The sequence below is a fragment of the Lissotriton vulgaris genome, chromosome 10, assembly GCF_964263255.1.
Source record: "Lissotriton vulgaris chromosome 10, aLisVul1.2, whole genome shotgun sequence".
Taxonomy (NCBI): domain Eukaryota; kingdom Metazoa; phylum Chordata; class Amphibia; order Caudata; family Salamandridae; genus Lissotriton; species Lissotriton vulgaris.
This window is the reverse complement of record NC_141698.1, coordinates 186,232,975-186,249,517: the sequence shown is the minus strand read 5'-3', so window position 1 is coordinate 186,249,517 and position 16,543 is coordinate 186,232,975. Positions and strand designations below refer to the sequence as shown.

At 45.8% G+C, this 16,543-nt stretch overlaps 1 protein-coding gene across 5 annotated transcripts in view; it reads left to right on the top strand.

Moving 5' to 3' along the window:
- Window positions 1-16,543, top strand: part of NT5M (5',3'-nucleotidase, mitochondrial) — a 292,344-nt gene that overhangs the window by 259,516 nt on the left and 16,285 nt on the right. For all 5 annotated transcript variants that reach the window (XM_086940853.1, XM_086940855.1, XM_086940857.1 and 2 more), the window contains one exon: window positions 7,799-7,913. In XM_086940853.1, the coding sequence (XP_086796979.1) occupies window positions 7,799-7,913 (115 nt within the window). The remainder of the gene's footprint in view (window positions 1-7,798; window positions 7,914-16,543) is intronic.

Sequence of the window (16,543 nt, the reverse complement as noted above, 5' to 3'; positions counted from 1 at the left end):
CGTTTTTTTGCACTCCACACCACCCCGGGTTAGACAACGGCGATATGCAAATCAGCTCTGACCCTGTGCCCCATGGGAACAGTCCAGTCCGAACTACAAAAGCCATGTCCTTCCCAGAACGGAATCAAGCATCTGAGGACCGGACCGGTTTCGAGGTAACACCTCTCATCAGCCCGGCTAGCTTGACTCCAGTGGTGTGGAGTGCCTGGGACCCACGTCTGGGCATCCCCAGCGCACTTAGGGCGGATTTTGCAAAAACAACAGGTGATGGACCGAATGTGGATCAATGTCACACACTCAACCCAGTCCAAAGATCTGGGCCCAAATCCATCGTTTTTTTGCACTCCACACCACCCCGGGTTAGACAACGGCGATATGCAAATCAGCTCTGACCCTGTGCCCCATGGGAACAGTCCAGTCCGAACTACAAAAGCCATGTCCTTCCCAGAACGGAATCAAGCATCCGAGGACCGGACCGGTTTCGAGGTAACACCTCTCACCCATGGGGCACAGGGTCAGAGCTGATTTGCATATCGCCATTGTCTAACCCAGGGTGGTGTGGAGTGCAAAAAAACGATGGATTAGGACCCAGATCTTTTGACTGGGTTGAATGTGTGACATTGATCCTCATTCGGTCCATCACCTGTTGTTTTTGCAAACTCGCTCTAAGTGTACTGGGGATGCCCAGACGTGGGTCCCAGGCACTCCACACCACTGGAGTCAAGCTAGCCGGGCTGATGAGAGGTGTTACCTCGAAACCGGTCCGGTCCTCGGATGCTTGATTCCGTTCTGGGAAGGACATGGCTTTTGTAGTTCAGACTGGACTGTTCCCATGGGGCACAGGGTCAGAGCTGATTTGCATATCGCCATTGTCTAACCCAGGGTGGTGTGGAGTGCAAAAAAACGATGGATTAGGACCCAGATCTTTTGACTGGGTTGAATGTGTGACATTGATCCTCATTCGGTCCATCACCTGTTGTTTTTGCAAACAACCCAACATCTGGGCAGTAGCAGTAGCCTCGGCCAGATTTACTAGCATAATGTATGGTATTATTTTTATAATTGCTATCATTGGACAAACCCCTATGAAGTACTCAGGCTGATTATAGTGTGTGTTCTGCTACTTTGACATGTGTCCTTTGGTGTATTAAAGGCCTTGCTATGGAAAACGTATAGCTCAGTGATGCAACTAAATGTACCTCTTGGTATAATTACTTCTTAAGGAAACTTTCCAATTTTGAGGCGTTGTCATTATATTTACCTTATCGCCCTAGCTTGTTATTTCAGTGTATATATTGCCATTAATCAAGTATTACATGACTAATTAGTATGATATATATACACGCACATACACACTTACTCATTCAGCCAGCTCTAGTCATCCATTCGTATGTAGTGCTGTAATTCTCATTTTTCTCTATGTTGTGTACTTCACATTTTTCTTCTGTACTCTGCAGCATACAGCATGGGGCAGTGGGTCAATTTACTTCAGTCACTGGGTAACTTTACTGTGTAGAGACAACATTCTGCTCTTTTACAAGGAGCACATCTGCATACTAAGTAGTTCACTTCAGTGCCACAGAACTACTATGTGTGAATATTGAGACCCAAAAAATGTATTGTTTTTAGCCATTTTTTCAAGATTGGCAAGAGACTGACAGTTCCCCCAATGCAACTACCAACCTCTCCTGTGTCAAGTGTTTTAATACAAAAAACAAACAAAAGAAAGAAACTTTTGTGATGCAGCCGGATGCAAAATTATGTTTGGTATTTACAAAGCCATGCAAACCGCCTTGTGTTGCTTTGCGTAATTTAGTAAATGCAAAGAAATGCAAGACAGCGTATATTGCTGCCTTGCGTCGGGAAGGCGTTCCATGGGTGGAACATGGGAATTTTCAAAACTGGTAAACCTGGGAATGCGTCAAAATGCTACACCTTCCCCCAGTGAGGCGCAACATGGAGAAATATCTTTTTTTCTGCTAGCTACTTCCTCATTCTATGTGTACTGCATTGAGCAGCACAAATAGAAAGAGGAATATGCCTCCAAGGATTGTTTTTGTGCAGGAAGTTCTCCCTTCCAGCACAAAAACAATCCGTACTGTAATACAGGCACCCTTGCAACATGGCACAAGGGTTTCATTTTGGCGCTAGGCAGCACACAGTGCACCAGCTCTAGGAGACAGCAGAAAAGTGCCACGTGGTGTATTTCTGCTATCCGCCTTTTACGCAACACACTGGTGCAAATTGCCTTGTTGCTTTGCTTGCAATGTAAGTAAATCTGCCACAAAAGCTTTGATTGGACAACCCAGTGCAGTAACCAGATAAGCAGACTATAATAATAAGAAATACAATAAAGGGAACTGCAGAGCTGTTCAAAACGACCAGCTTACTGAAAAACCATAAAACTGCATGGATGTGGCTCTCACACCTAATCATCCAACACACTGCTATGCGCTGCATCTTGTAACACAACAGTACTTCAGTGCTCTTCACACATGACATCGAAACACTTTCCACATTAGATCACAAAACAAAGACAAAACCCTTCTAACTACACACCATCCTATATGGCGTAGCTTTCTGCCCATGTTGGTAAGGTCTTCAGTGCCACACATAGAGGTAGCAAGTGTAATACAAATGTTCAGGACAATACAATGTTTATCACTTGTGCATCACCAAGATTTTTTTGGATTCTATCAAAGTCTTTGTTTCCATCACACTTCAGAATTAAAATGTGGCTCATTTGTTCTTTCATAACTGCTGGTATATGTTGTAATATTTGTACAGTTAATTTACAGGTATTTAAATTTTTTGTGTGAATTAGAAACAAATTGACTTCTTACAGTATTTCTTTTCGTACTCCTTGTACGCAAGGCCACTGGAATTATGCAACTCTGCGGCGCAGCGGTCTCCTCATAATTATGAATTTTACTGCATTTACCACATGGTGCATCAGCTGCTGCATAATCTTCAGATTCTAACACAAGATTTTTTTTCTAGCTAAAACAGATCAAAATTTACCAAAAATGGAGCAGGACGTGTTGCTGTGAAGTAGAAGGTCCTGTGTAAAGTTTGACTGGTCACCTTTCAGATACTTGCAGCTGTATTTGGCTATGGGACTGGTACTAATGTAGGCCAGGGTTTGGTCAGTGCTAGGTAAACCTTCCAGGATCAGACATTTCTAAAAGAAGGTACTTAGGGCAGACTGGGATGGTGTAGTTTGAGTGGATCTCTTTACTGTGAGGATCCATAAAATTCGGGCAGTCTGGGGTGGTGTAGTTTGCGTGAATCTCAGTACTGTGAGGATCCATACAATTCCTAGCACTAAGCATTCCCACACTTCTCCCAATAAAAGCACTACCCCAAATGTTCTCCAAATATTGTGATTTTAGTACATTAATTACATAGCACCTCATAACAGCGATTTATCTGCTATAACCATAAATTAGATAAAGATAAATCAAAACTTTCAAAAGAGTCAATAGATTTAAAAAGAAAATTCATACCTCACATCTTAATTTACAATATACAAAAATCTGAAAATGTTTGTTGATGTTCTACAGAGAGGTCTACAAAGGTAAATTATAATTTGAATGATTTCAGCCTCTGACGTCCTGATTATGTTTTCCCCAATATTTGGTTCAAGGAGATGAATCCTCAGTGCGTTGAACCTGTAGGGTTATCTAGGTATTAAACCAATTTTGAAAGATAGTGTTTTATAGCAGCCCTTTGAGACATGGCAGGCATTAGAGGGTCATTTCAGATTCACACTACTGCTAGTTAGGGTTTTTGCATCCCTTTTGCAGCAGGCACATTAACCTAACTATAAATCTGCCTCCTGCAAACAAAATAACACTCTATAGAGCAGAAACATTATCTCACCAGGCTGTATTTCGCAACAGCCCACTTTAGGCTGGAGCAATGTCAGTCAAATGTAATCCATAGCTGACATGTCATATCTCTGCCCAGACACAGAAGGCTAATCACACCACAATGCCATATTGGAATCTGGAGTTTCATGATTGGACATTGCTTCCGAATGACTGCCAGGTTCGGATAGGAGCAACAGTTTATGTATCAGGAATAAAAAATGACTTGAAAGTTGCTGGCTTAAGAACAACATGACTCAATGTCCTGTACAGTTGTGCAATCTTTTCACATAACAAATTTGTATCTGACATACCATATGTTAAAGGTGAGAAAGGATTTAAGCTAATGGCCATTGAATTGTTGGCCTCTCTGCAGTAAATGCAAACTAGTATTGATTCCACTTTTCATATCAGTTCCTTACACACAACACTGTGGCGTCCCATAGGGGTCTATCATATCCCCTATACTATTCAACATCTACCATACCTCCTTACCAAACCTGATTAAATCATTCAACATCATCAGAATATGAACTATGTAGATGACACGCAAATCGTTTAAAAAAAAAAGGATGGTCTGATAGCACTCTACAGCTTAAAACTTGATGACTGTCTTCAGGCCATAAACACATGCATGATGAATAACCATCTAAAACTAAATACTGCAATGATAGAGCTTATGACCTGTCGACAATGACAAAAATACCAGCCTACCGCCATACAGACCAAGGAACATGAGGCCTCTCTAACAATATCAAGAAAAATCAGAAACCTGGGGGATTATGGATTCAGACCAATGCTTAATACCACATGTTAAGAACATAAAACAGAGTGCCTTCTACACAGTGAAAACATTATGTTGCATCCGCCCATACTTTTAATACCAATAGAAATTGAAGGCCATCCTCACACTTGTAATCTCCAAGCTTGATTACGCCAACAGCCTATATCTTGGCGCACCCTCATTCATAATATGCAAACTTGAACTCATCCAAAATGCTGCTGCAAGATTTCTTCTCTGCCTTTACCCAAGAGAACACATGACTTCCGTCTTGCAATCACTCCACTGGCTACCTATAACAAGAATGCCAGTGTTCAAAGCACTTTGAAATGTCCCCAGAGCCTCCAAGCAAAAGGACCTCTATACCTGCAGGCTAAATTCAAGCACTGCAAACAAATCGGGACACTGCGCTCCTGGCTCACACCACTTATCTTACCATCATACCATAAAATCCGTAAAAGGCACTGCTTTCTCAGTACAAGCCGGCAAGCTCTGTAACACACTACCAGCCAGCAATTGAAGTATTCAGGAGCCTTGTCACTTTAGAAAACAGTTGAAAAAATTTATATTTTCAAGACAACTTTACCAACACACATACCAGCAATATAACCTGGAAAGAGAGTTGCATCCCCAAGCTCAATCTTTAGTGTATAATCCACAGATTGGAAACAACCCAACCAGCAGACTACTTTCGATAAGCAGATAAGTTAAGGAACGCAGACCTATGCTTCGTCGGGGTATTATATAGTTATGTAAATTCATACATAACATTTCTAGTCCACACTAATACTAATATCACAACACTCAGCGGTCGGCAGTGAACTGTAACTTACACCTCTTACATTCAACTAAAGCATGAGGCTACAAGGGTTGTCCATCACCAGTTCTTTGTAGTGAATAAACCAGCCATCATTAAATGAACGGGCATGAAATAATTGAGAGATCTGTCACACACTGCGGTTCTATCGAAGGACTTTAATCTAGTCCATGACTAGCTTTTCGCAGCTTCAAAATGACCATTGCAGTTTATCCACAAAGGTGTACGATTATTGCTCCTCTAGTCCCTGGACGCACTCCATAAGGAGAGACAACACTGACCAATTACCACTGTCACCATTGTGAATGAAAGACCCTGCTCTGTGCTGCTTCTTCCAATACCACACAGCATCCTATATGGCGTAGCTTGCTGCCCATGTAGGTAAGCGCATCAGTGCCACACATAGAGGTAGTAAGTGCAATACAAATGTTCAATACAATACTTATCCCTTGTGCATCACCAAGATTTGTTTTGATTCTATTCAAACCTTTGTTTCCATCACACTCCAGAATTGAAATGTGCTTCATTTGTCCGTTCATAACTGCTAGTATATGCTGTGATATTTGTACAAATAATTTACAGGGATTTAAATTTTTCTGTGAATTAGAAATAAATTGACATCCTACGGTATTTCTTTGTGTACTCCCTGTACGCAGGGCCACTGGAATTCTGCAATTCTCCGACGCAGTGTTTTCCTCAAAATTATGAATTTACAGCATTTGCCACATAGTCCATCAGCTTCTAAATAATCTTCAGATTTTAGCACAAAAAGAAATGTTTCTAGCTAAATCAGATCAAAATTTACAAGAAATGGTGCTGCACGTGTTGCTGTACAGTGGAAGGTCCTTCGCAAAGGTTGGCAGGTCACCTTTCAGCTACTTACAGTGTATTTGGATGTGGAACTGCCACTAATGTACAGACAGAGCTAACCTGTAAAATGACAATATAATGAAATTATACTGTTAAAAAATGTGCAGGGTTAGGCTGTATAATTTTAATTTTCATGCTGCATAATTTAGTCAACATTGCTGCATAATTTGGGCCTGCCCTGCCACCCATTTCCAGTGACCATGTCTGTACCACAGGGAGATTGTCCCACAGTTCACTTTGAAAAAATCCTTTTACTTTTCAGCCAAAGGCATAAAGTAATTAACATCTCCATGTTAAAAGAATAAGCAGCAATTTGTCTGAAGACATAGCCTGGTATTTAACCTGTGTTGAACACACAGTAAATGTATAAAAGTAAAAACTAAATGTAAAGGTATTTTTATTGCTCATTCTGAACTCCTGCACCTCTATGTTGTGGCAGGTGCCTCGGTCGTTTGGGGGGTGGGGGGCAAAGATTATTATGGACTGCCCTGGCCCTCAAATATCGCCCCCCATCCCCACAATGCCCCAGCGTGATTATTTGCCTGATCCGAGGGCTGGTGTAACTTCCAAAAAGGGAAGGGATCACCCCCACATTTGGTTGATGTGTACTGATGTCTTTTCCCACATCGAAAAATGTTTTCTCTGAAGCAATAGGTGTGTTTTGTACATATGGGCAATGGGCTCATTGCACCTGTGTGGACTTATCTTCTATGGAGAACTTTGCATAGGTGGAATGGGACTCACAGGAAGAGTCACCGGATAGTATGTCTCGAAACCTATGCCTGCACAGTTTCTAGGTGTACTCTAGGGAATGGCGGTGAGTACCAAATAGTAATAAATCTGCACCTGCAGGTGGACGTAACCTTCAGACCCAATTTGGCCCAATGTGTAGGAGGCTGGGGGAAAGGAAAGAAAAATGGCCTAATTGGGTTTGGGGGGCCAGATAAATTCCTAGCCTACAAGTTTTGTGACGTGCAGTGAGTTGAGTTTGGACTTCAAGCGTTGAAAAGACACCCTAAGTATTGAAGTCACCGACAAGGTTTAGGGGAACAAACAGTTTGTATTAAATTGACTTTAGATTCAGTGCCTGGAATTTGGTGGCTCATTTTTGGTGAAAGGTTGGCTGGGTAAGGCGGGAAACAGACTCTACAGAAATTTGCCGACATTATATGGTTGTCATCAAATCTTTGTTTAATGGAATTCCTGAACATATATGCCGAAGGTGCCTTTGGAAATAGAAATGCTGTTGTGGGTTGGCCCAGATATCCTTTCGCAAAAAAAAACAGATACCCAAGAGGGAACACATATTGTGATATTTTTCAATACTATATTTTTTGTTTCGTCTGTTTATAGGACTGTATTTTCCCACTGCTTTCCAATGTGTTTAATGATTAGATGCCCACCAGCATTAGCAGTTTTTAACTCCCCACTTTAAGTGACTTTTTTTTCCTTTGATTTCAGTACGCCTGGGTGGAGAAGCATTTGGGGCACGAGTTTCTGGATCAGATTGTGCTGACCCGGGATAAAACAGTGGTCTCTGCTGATCTGCTGATCGATGACCGCCTAGACATAACAGGTAAGGTGAAGGACTTGAGCTGCCGAGAGGATGAGCCCTAAAGTATTGTAGCTGTGGGCATTCCTGTTTGGGTTCACCCCTTCTAATCAGTTTTATAAACCCCTGTCCAACTGTATCCAAAACACCAGATAGGATCTTTGGATTGGACGGCAACTTCATTTTTACATCTATGAATTAATGAAATAACAGTCGTCTCCAGAGCACTCCTAGAAAGCTTTGACAGTCACAGGATTCCAGGAGTATGTCATGAGAGGTTTTGTGAATTCCCAATTCCATTGATGCAAAGGATTCCAGCATTCCCATTTGCACCCAGTATATTCACTGAGCCAGTTGTCTGGTTCATGTGTGGACAACCAGCACTTAGTGTAAGGGAACAAAATGTCAAACCTGTGTATGATCTTCATTTTTTTAGAAATTTCATTAACAAAAATAGACATTCACAGTTGTCATTACATATTAGTACCTTTTCTCTATTTGGGCATGTCGTACAATATGCATCATTGTTAGATGTGGGATCCCTGGCTGGCCAGGGCTTGCGCCAAGGTCAGTCAGAGACCACCATTCCTAATTCAGGGCAAGGAAGTTACATGCCAAGATAACCCCTGCTCACCCCCTTGGTAGCGTGACACGAGCAGTAAGGCTTACCCCGGAGGCAATGTAAGTTAAGTATTTGAGCACGCACCCACGAGCAACAACATCCCAGGCCCCCCACAAAAGGAACTCCACACAAGTTATATGTAACAATAGCCTTTGTATTGCAAAACACATTAGATAGAAACACACACTTTACAATGTGCCAACAGGCACGGGCAGAATTTACAGGGGATATGTACAGGACAGGGCCACATGGACCACTGTCAGGAATATGCACTTTTAGAACTAGGATAATAATCACTGTAGGACAAAAATGAAACATAGAGCACACAACCAGTAACTACTGGTAAGAGGTAAGTACCACCTACGCAACCCTAACCATCTTAGGAGAATATTACGCAGGGAACCAGGATCTCACTAGCAACCTCTGTACTAGGAGAAAACAACCACCTAAGTATCACCATACATTTAGGGGTAAAGCATAGGAACATTACACATGATGCATCAAAACATTCAGAGGTGTAGGGAAGGAAAACACATGATGCATAAACATACATTCAGCGGTGTAAGAACAAGGCACATGACGCATCAAAAACACATTCAGAGGTGCAGCAAAGAACAATTCGCAGAAATCACATTAGCACAGAACTTACTTCAAAGTCCAGGTTGCGCCACTGCGCCAAAATCTAAACGTAGCAGCTGCCCACTACTTGCTGGGCAGCTGAGGACAGGGTCAGAACAGGGCCTAAACGCTGCAGCTGGCACTAAGTGCTGCGCAGCTGGGGAAGGCCAGGGTAGGGATGAAGGAGTGCGCCTCACTCCTAAAGTCCAGAGTACATGTCCCTAAAAGAAAGAAACCTAAACGGTGCAGCTGCCCACTACTTGCTGAGCAGCTGTAGATCAGCAGAACTTCGACAGGGCTCTCATCAGCCCTCTGGGACAACCACGCCACCAAACTGAGCCATTTGGCTCTGGGGACGCGGGGCCTCGGGGGAGCCTCGCAGGCTCTAAACACAACCTGCCCCCTTGGAGCCTCTCGTGGGCTCTGCAACAAAATGTGGGCCCAGGACGTTGGAGTCCCCCCTCTGGGGACTCGTGATCTCAAAATGCCCTGTGAGCCTCTCGTGGGCTCTGAAGACAGAATCGTGCCCCTGGGGTTGTCGGAGCCTCACAGGCTCGAAATAGGAATGGGGCTAAGAGCCTCTCTGGCTCCAAATAAGAATATGCCCTGCCGTTGGAGTCCCCCTCTCTGAGGACTCGAAGTGAGCAAACTGCCCCCTGGGTCGTTGGAGTCCCGCTCGGGGACTCAAGAAGACAATGGCCCCTGTGACTCGTGAGGCCTTCCCCCCGCCCCAGCCGTCTTAACTTACCGGCTCTCGGCGGGAGAAGGCTGGCTTTTCCTCGGGCGGCGGTAGCGCAAGGCGGGGCTCTCTCTCCTCATGGGAGCCCCGCCTTAACAAGGCCCCCGCTTCGCTGTTCACCCGGTCCCCCATCTCCGGACCGGGACTCGATGTGGAGCCTTCGTGGCTCCTCGGACAGCAGTACCCTCTTCCGGCCGGGCAGCCAATCGCAGCACAGCAGCGGGCGGGACTTCCTTCGCAAACAGGAAGTCCCACCCAACGCCAGGCGCCCGGCCGCCTGACTTCCTTTTTGCGGCGCGAGGGCCGCGGCGGTGATCTCTCTGGGCATAATGAGTGATGGGCACCCTCGATAGGCAAAATAAACGTAACAGCGAGGTGGGCACTCGCTGAAGGGGCAGATAAACGGCAACAGGTCAAGTCGCAGGGTGGGCACCTGCGCAAGGTCAAAGGGAAAAGCGCTTCCAAGCGCTAGGGGGCTGATTGCAGCGCTACATGGACCAGGAGAATAAAAGAAAAGCGCTCCCAGGCGCTAGGGGAAACAGAAAGCAACAAAGTCCTTCAGGAGTCCAGGAGCTGGGTAGGGCCCAGGGAGGCAAGCCTTCCCCTGGGCCCAAGCAGCAGCACGCCCCTGGCAGGATTCAAGTTAGCAAACAAGAACATTTGACAAGAGGTCACAGCCTCCTGTTATACAGAGAAATCCTTTGTCTAAAGGTGCAGGGTTGGGGAAGAACCAGTCGCAGCTGGTCTGGGAGCACCCTTGATGTGCTCAGCCCCTCACTCTATTCACTGGCAGGGCTAGGGACATTACACGCACCACAGGGGGCGGAGCCAGCATTGTGTGAGGAAAGCCCAGCCCTATTCAGGAGCCAGGTGCACTCCTCCCCAGCCATCAGCATGCTAATCTCCACACTCACCACCGGGCAGACCCATCCAGACTCCTGGAGCCAGGCTCACCAGCCAGCTCCAACCAATCACGTGCCAGCACACTCACTGCACACACACACCCATGGCTAGAAGTGGCACTTCCACACTAGACACATATACGGCGCACATATCATTGCGCCACACATACCAAACTCGAGCCTGCATCCCCCCACGCATCAGGAACTACCAGGGACACAGACATTCCCCATGCATTTCTATGGGAGGGCAGGCCAACCTTACTCCACGCACTCAGAGTGCGCAAGCACTTTCCACTGGGACACAGTGAAAGTGCGCAGAAACCAAAAATCACTACCACCAATTCACATTCAACAAGCAAAAAGTTTAGGGGTGAACCTGCCAGAAGGGCCAAGTCCAACAGTAATAATGCAGTGCCTGTTTAAGTGTAACAGCTGCCTGAATATGGCTTTTACCTACTCATTCACTCTCAGGTTTCCTTATCTATAGGCCACCGGGAAGCCTAAAACACTTCTCTGACTCCCTACTAGAAGCTACCTTAGCAGCAGCCGCCCAGGCCTCCAATTTTCTGGTCCTGGGAGACCTGAACCTGCACTTTGACGACCCCAATGACAACTTAGCTGTCGATTTAGTTGCAAACCTTAACTCCTTTGACCTTGAGCTTGCAAGCAAGGAAGCTACCCATAATAAAGGCCACCTGTTGGACCCTATCTTTTCGAACATCTCCCAGCTTGTAGCCAAGCCCCCTCTGCCCCTTCCATGGTCAGACCATTCTGTAGTGCCATTCTCCTGGGAATTCTACTCTGAAATGACCAAGGCATCTTGTCCCCGTATACTTCAAAGACCTTGGCCGAGGCTATCGGTAGAAAACCTGAAAACTGCCCTCGAACAATCGGTACCCTCTGCAGAATCTGACGTCCTTCAAGCAGATATAAACTTCCACGATTGGCTTACTAAGTCCTTGGACACGGTTCTGCCCCTTAAACTTACCACAAAAAAGAGCAATACCTTTAAATCCCCTTGGTTTACGCCCGAACTAAGAGAGCTCAGAAAAGCCCGTAAAAGAGCTGAGCGCATGTGGCGGAAAGACTGGGCACTCAATAGTAAATCCTCCTATAAAGCTGCCCTAAGACTCTATAAAGCCGCACAGCAGAAATCCAAGGCAGTCTTTTTCGAGGAGAAAATTAGACAATCAGCCAATTCCGCCAGAGAAACGTTTAAAATTGTTAATCAGCTCCTTAAAATTCCAGCTCCAACTATGGCTCTCAATGACCCCGAACTAAAATGCAACCAGCTAGCAGAATTCTTTGATGCAAAAATACGGAAAATCCTTGATAGCCTCCCTCAATCATCTGTTATACTACCCATTGAAGCCCCCTTCTCAGTCCCTACCTGTTCCCAATTTGAGGCGTTCAGCTGTATTACCAGGGAAGACTTCTGCAACACCTTATCTAATATAAAAAGAGGTTCTCCTTCCGACCCACTCCCGATGCATATTCTGAAACAAATTATGAGCACCATCACTCCTTTAGCCACAGAGCTACTAAACGCGTCACTTACCACTGGTACAGTGCCCCCGAGCTGGAAGCAGGCTAAAGTCAAAACGCTTCTAAAGAAACCGGGACTAGACACTTCCGATTTGGCCAATTTTCGCCCTATCTCCCTTCTACCTAGACTGGGCAAAGTGGCCGAAAAGGTAGTGAATAGGCAGCTCTCAGAGTTCTTGGAGTCTAACGACCTCTTAAGCGACTCCCAAACGGGCTTTCGCCCAGGTCAGGGCACAGACACCGCCCTTATAGCTGTGACTGAAGAGGCAAGATGCATCTTGGATTCAGGGGGATCAGTGGCCCTGATCCTCCTGGATCTAAGCGCTGCATTCGACACCGTTGACCATGTAATTTTGGTTCAACGCCTTGCCAAGCTGGGCATCACAGAGTCAGCCCTCAGATGGCTGCAATCTTTCCTGGACAATCGATCCTTCAGGATATGGGAAAATGGTTCTATGTCCAAATCCACTCCTCTCCAGTGTGGGGTGCCGCAGGGCTCCTCCCTCAGCCCCACACTGTTTAATGTCTATATGGCCCCGTTAGAGAAGGTAGTAGCCCCCTTTGGGATCAAATCCATTAGCTACGCAGACGACACTCAACTTGTCGTCTCGCTGTCACAACAAGGGGGCTGCCCAGATGACCTCCCGAAATGCCTTACTGCAATTTCCTCCTGGATGTCTAGCTCAAAGCTCAAACTGAATGGAGCTAAGACCGAGATCATGTTTCTGGGCAACCAATTTACCTCCCTGCCCCCTGAGCTGTGGCCCCCTTGCATGGGGGATTTACCCCCCCCCCCCTCCCAGGAGAAAATTAAAAACCTCGGGATCTGGTTTGAACCCCAATTAACCTTTAAGACCCATGCGCAGAAGGTCGCAGGAGGCTGCTTCGGCCTGTTACGGGCAGCTCGGAAGGTTCTCCCCCTCCTTCCTTTTCAATCGAGAAAGCTATTAATCCAGGGCTTAATTCTTTCCAGACTGGATTATGGCAATGCCCTCCTCCTGGCTGCACCTCTAGCCACTATCAATATCCTCCAGCGAGCACGGAACGCTGCAGCCAGGTTGCTCATGGGGGCGCCTAGACGGGCGTCAGCCAAACCATTGTTAAAAGCCCTTCACTGGCTCCCAATCCAGGAGCGAATCACTTTTAAGTCACTCTGCATCGCTCATAAAACGCTGCAGGGTAAAGGCCCCCCGGCCTTGAGAGGTCTGATTCGCCCCTACAAGTCGGCCAGGGCCCTTCGCTCCGACAGAGAAAACCTGGCCTTCACACCGAGAGTAAGGAAAGCACGTACCGGAGGCCACCGGTTCTCGTTGAATGCAGCAAATAAGTGGAACGCACTTCCTAGAGATCTCCAGATGGAACCCGCCTACCTTAAATTTAGAAAAGCACTTAAAACCTTTCTCTTCCCTATCACTCCCTAAATCCTTCCCCTCTTGAGTTCTCTGTGTTCAGTTCAGCCTATCAGCGCTGGGACGCTTCAGGGCAGCCATGCGCTTTATAAATCTAATTTCATTTCATTTAATTCATTCATTCATTTCATTTCATTTCACCAGTATCTCATGGGGTTCTACATAGCTCTCGTTCGGCTCTACTGCCCTATGGAGATCTTTGACCTCTCTTAATGTTCCGTTGAGGTACTTGTCCTTGCATCTGTGCAATGGTCTACTAACTTGAGAGGCGGGTAATAATGTGTGGAACAAAGAAAAATAAATAGACAGTGTAACATGATTGGAGCAACATCCGATCCCCCACCCAATAAGCCTATTTACTGCCTGTGTTCTGGAATATGTAGGTGCGTATGCAGATGTGTACTGCGAGTGTCTCTCAGGTGTGTCTGCTTGTAGCAGCCCCCATGTCTTCGACGGTGTTATGTTCGTCCTGGAAGTCTCTTTGGATTGTGTTCGAGTTTGCAGCAATTGGAATCTTGTGGAGGCCCAATGTGTTTTCCGGGTGTAGTGCTACACATTCCGCCTCCTCCCATACCTATAATGAGCGCTGCCAGGACAGTACCAGAGGGGGCTCAGCTGATTTCCACCTTTTCGTGATCATCCGCTTCACCACTACCATTCCTAGTTCGATAAAACGGGAGGTTACTCAATGACGCTTACTCCTGCGATATAGATGTAGAATACAGGTCTCCCATTCGATCTGAAGCAAGCGCTCAGTACATCGGGTCAAGGCCTTCAGTACTGCCCTCCAGTAACTTTAAAGGCGCAAAATGCACCACAGCATGTGTAGCAAGTCTGCATCCGCAAGACAAAAATCATCTGTGCAAGTGAAATATTTGTTGATCTTGGGCGGCGTAAGTTACGCCCTTTGCATAATGGTATACTGTATTAGCCTGAAACGCATATTCCTAGGAACGTACGTTGGGCACTCTAGTACAGACTCCCACGCAGTGTCCGTAAATGATCAGTGCAGGTCTTATTCCCATGGCTGTCTCAGCGGTGATAAAGCTATTGAGGTGTGATGCCTAAGTGAGAAATTGTCCCTGGTGCAACCCTTCTTCAGCCATCAGTGTGGCATATGCATTAAGGTGCCCTCCCTGTACAGGTCCCCCACATCATGAATCCCCACTGCCCCCCATCAGCGAAATACCACCGCCGTTGTGACTGCTCGCCTTCTGGGTGTGCCTAGTAACATCATATGGCCTCACACTTCGAGTAATATACAAGGACCTACAGTAGCAGCAATACGCTGCGTAAAGCAGTAGTGGAGACACGGTTCCCCTGTTCGCAGGGTTGGAATAACTTGATGAAGGCGTTGAGGGACCAAGATAGTGTCTGTGTCAGATAAGTTGCAGCTTGCCATCCACCGGGCCACCCATTGCAGATGCACAGCAAGATAATAGTGTTCCATGTTTGGTAACGCCAGGCCACCCTGATTGGTCAGTAGGTATAGCTTTTTGATGGCTACTCGCCAGTGAGTACTCCTCCCCCATAAGAAGTCCCTGATGATGCTCTCCAGAGCACGAAAGAAGGGCCGTGGGTGTATAAGGGCAGATGGGTGAAGTTATATAGAAGTCTTGGCAGCACCACCATTTTAATGAATACTACCCGGCCTTGACCGTCAGCTGGAGCGTGCTCCAAAAAGACGTATGGGTTCTGATAGACTTGTGTATGACCTTTATAAGGTCCATAAGAGAATGTCTCTCCTGCATGTGCGAAAGGACAGATTCTAACTATTGAGGACATTGAGGGTTCAATTCACAAAGGGACTTACAACTCGTAAAGTTATGAATGCGGAGTCTCCGCATTCAAGGCGGAATCTCCGGACTTAGCACTGCAGTGCAAAGATTCCGACCATAGTGGGTTGACTCCACACTCGTAAGCGTATGTGTCATACGTCTCTTTGTGAATCGGATGCTGAGTGAGGACATTTGGTAAAATGTTAGGTTCGAGGGCAAAGAGGTGGATGTTCCATGTACCAATGCTCCAGTGCTCCAGTTTCAGTCACTGAGATTTAGTTCCCAAGTAAATAAGCTTTAACAAATGTAATAGCTCTGGATTTTGTGTAATGCAGGGAATGCATGCTTGCATACAGGCAAATAGAGGTGGGCGAAATATTCGGATGAATGTTGAAATATGTGAAATTTGTTATTTTTTTTCTGCTTCTGAAATGGAAACAGAGTTGCTTTGCTACTTCTTAGGCAGAAAAAGAAGGCCAATACAGCTCTCTTTAGAAGCACTGTAAGAGGCTTGACAGTGTATGTTCCTTTAGGATATTTGTGTTAAGGTAAATTCACTGCCTAGACCCATGACCGTGTTAAAAGCAAACCTCCCCAGCCGGAAAGCTTGTGTGTAGTGCTTGCTTGCTTGCAGGGCTACATGTCGTTCTGGCAGGTTAGCTGCTGGTGATCTTGCTTTCATGCACCAACAGAGACCAGATATTTTATTTAACCTTTAAGGTCAGTGCTTTAAATGGGCCGGGTCTCTCCGGTACAGAGTACCCTCACTTTTGAGAGAGTACCTGCACTTGTCGGTAGAAGTACAATACTTTTTTTTTGATAATCAAACAGAAGTACAATACTTTTAATTGGAGAGTCCTGCTACTTCTCCGAATCAAGCAGGTACTCTGGTATGGGGTACCTACGCTTCTATTTTTCCTTTCAAAGCACTGATTAAGTTAAATTACCTTGTCAGGTCCTTAGCTGTGCAGGTCAGCACAAGAATACCTTCTGCATGGAAGAAGCCTTTCTCGTGTAGAGCAGCCTGCCTCAAATCCATCT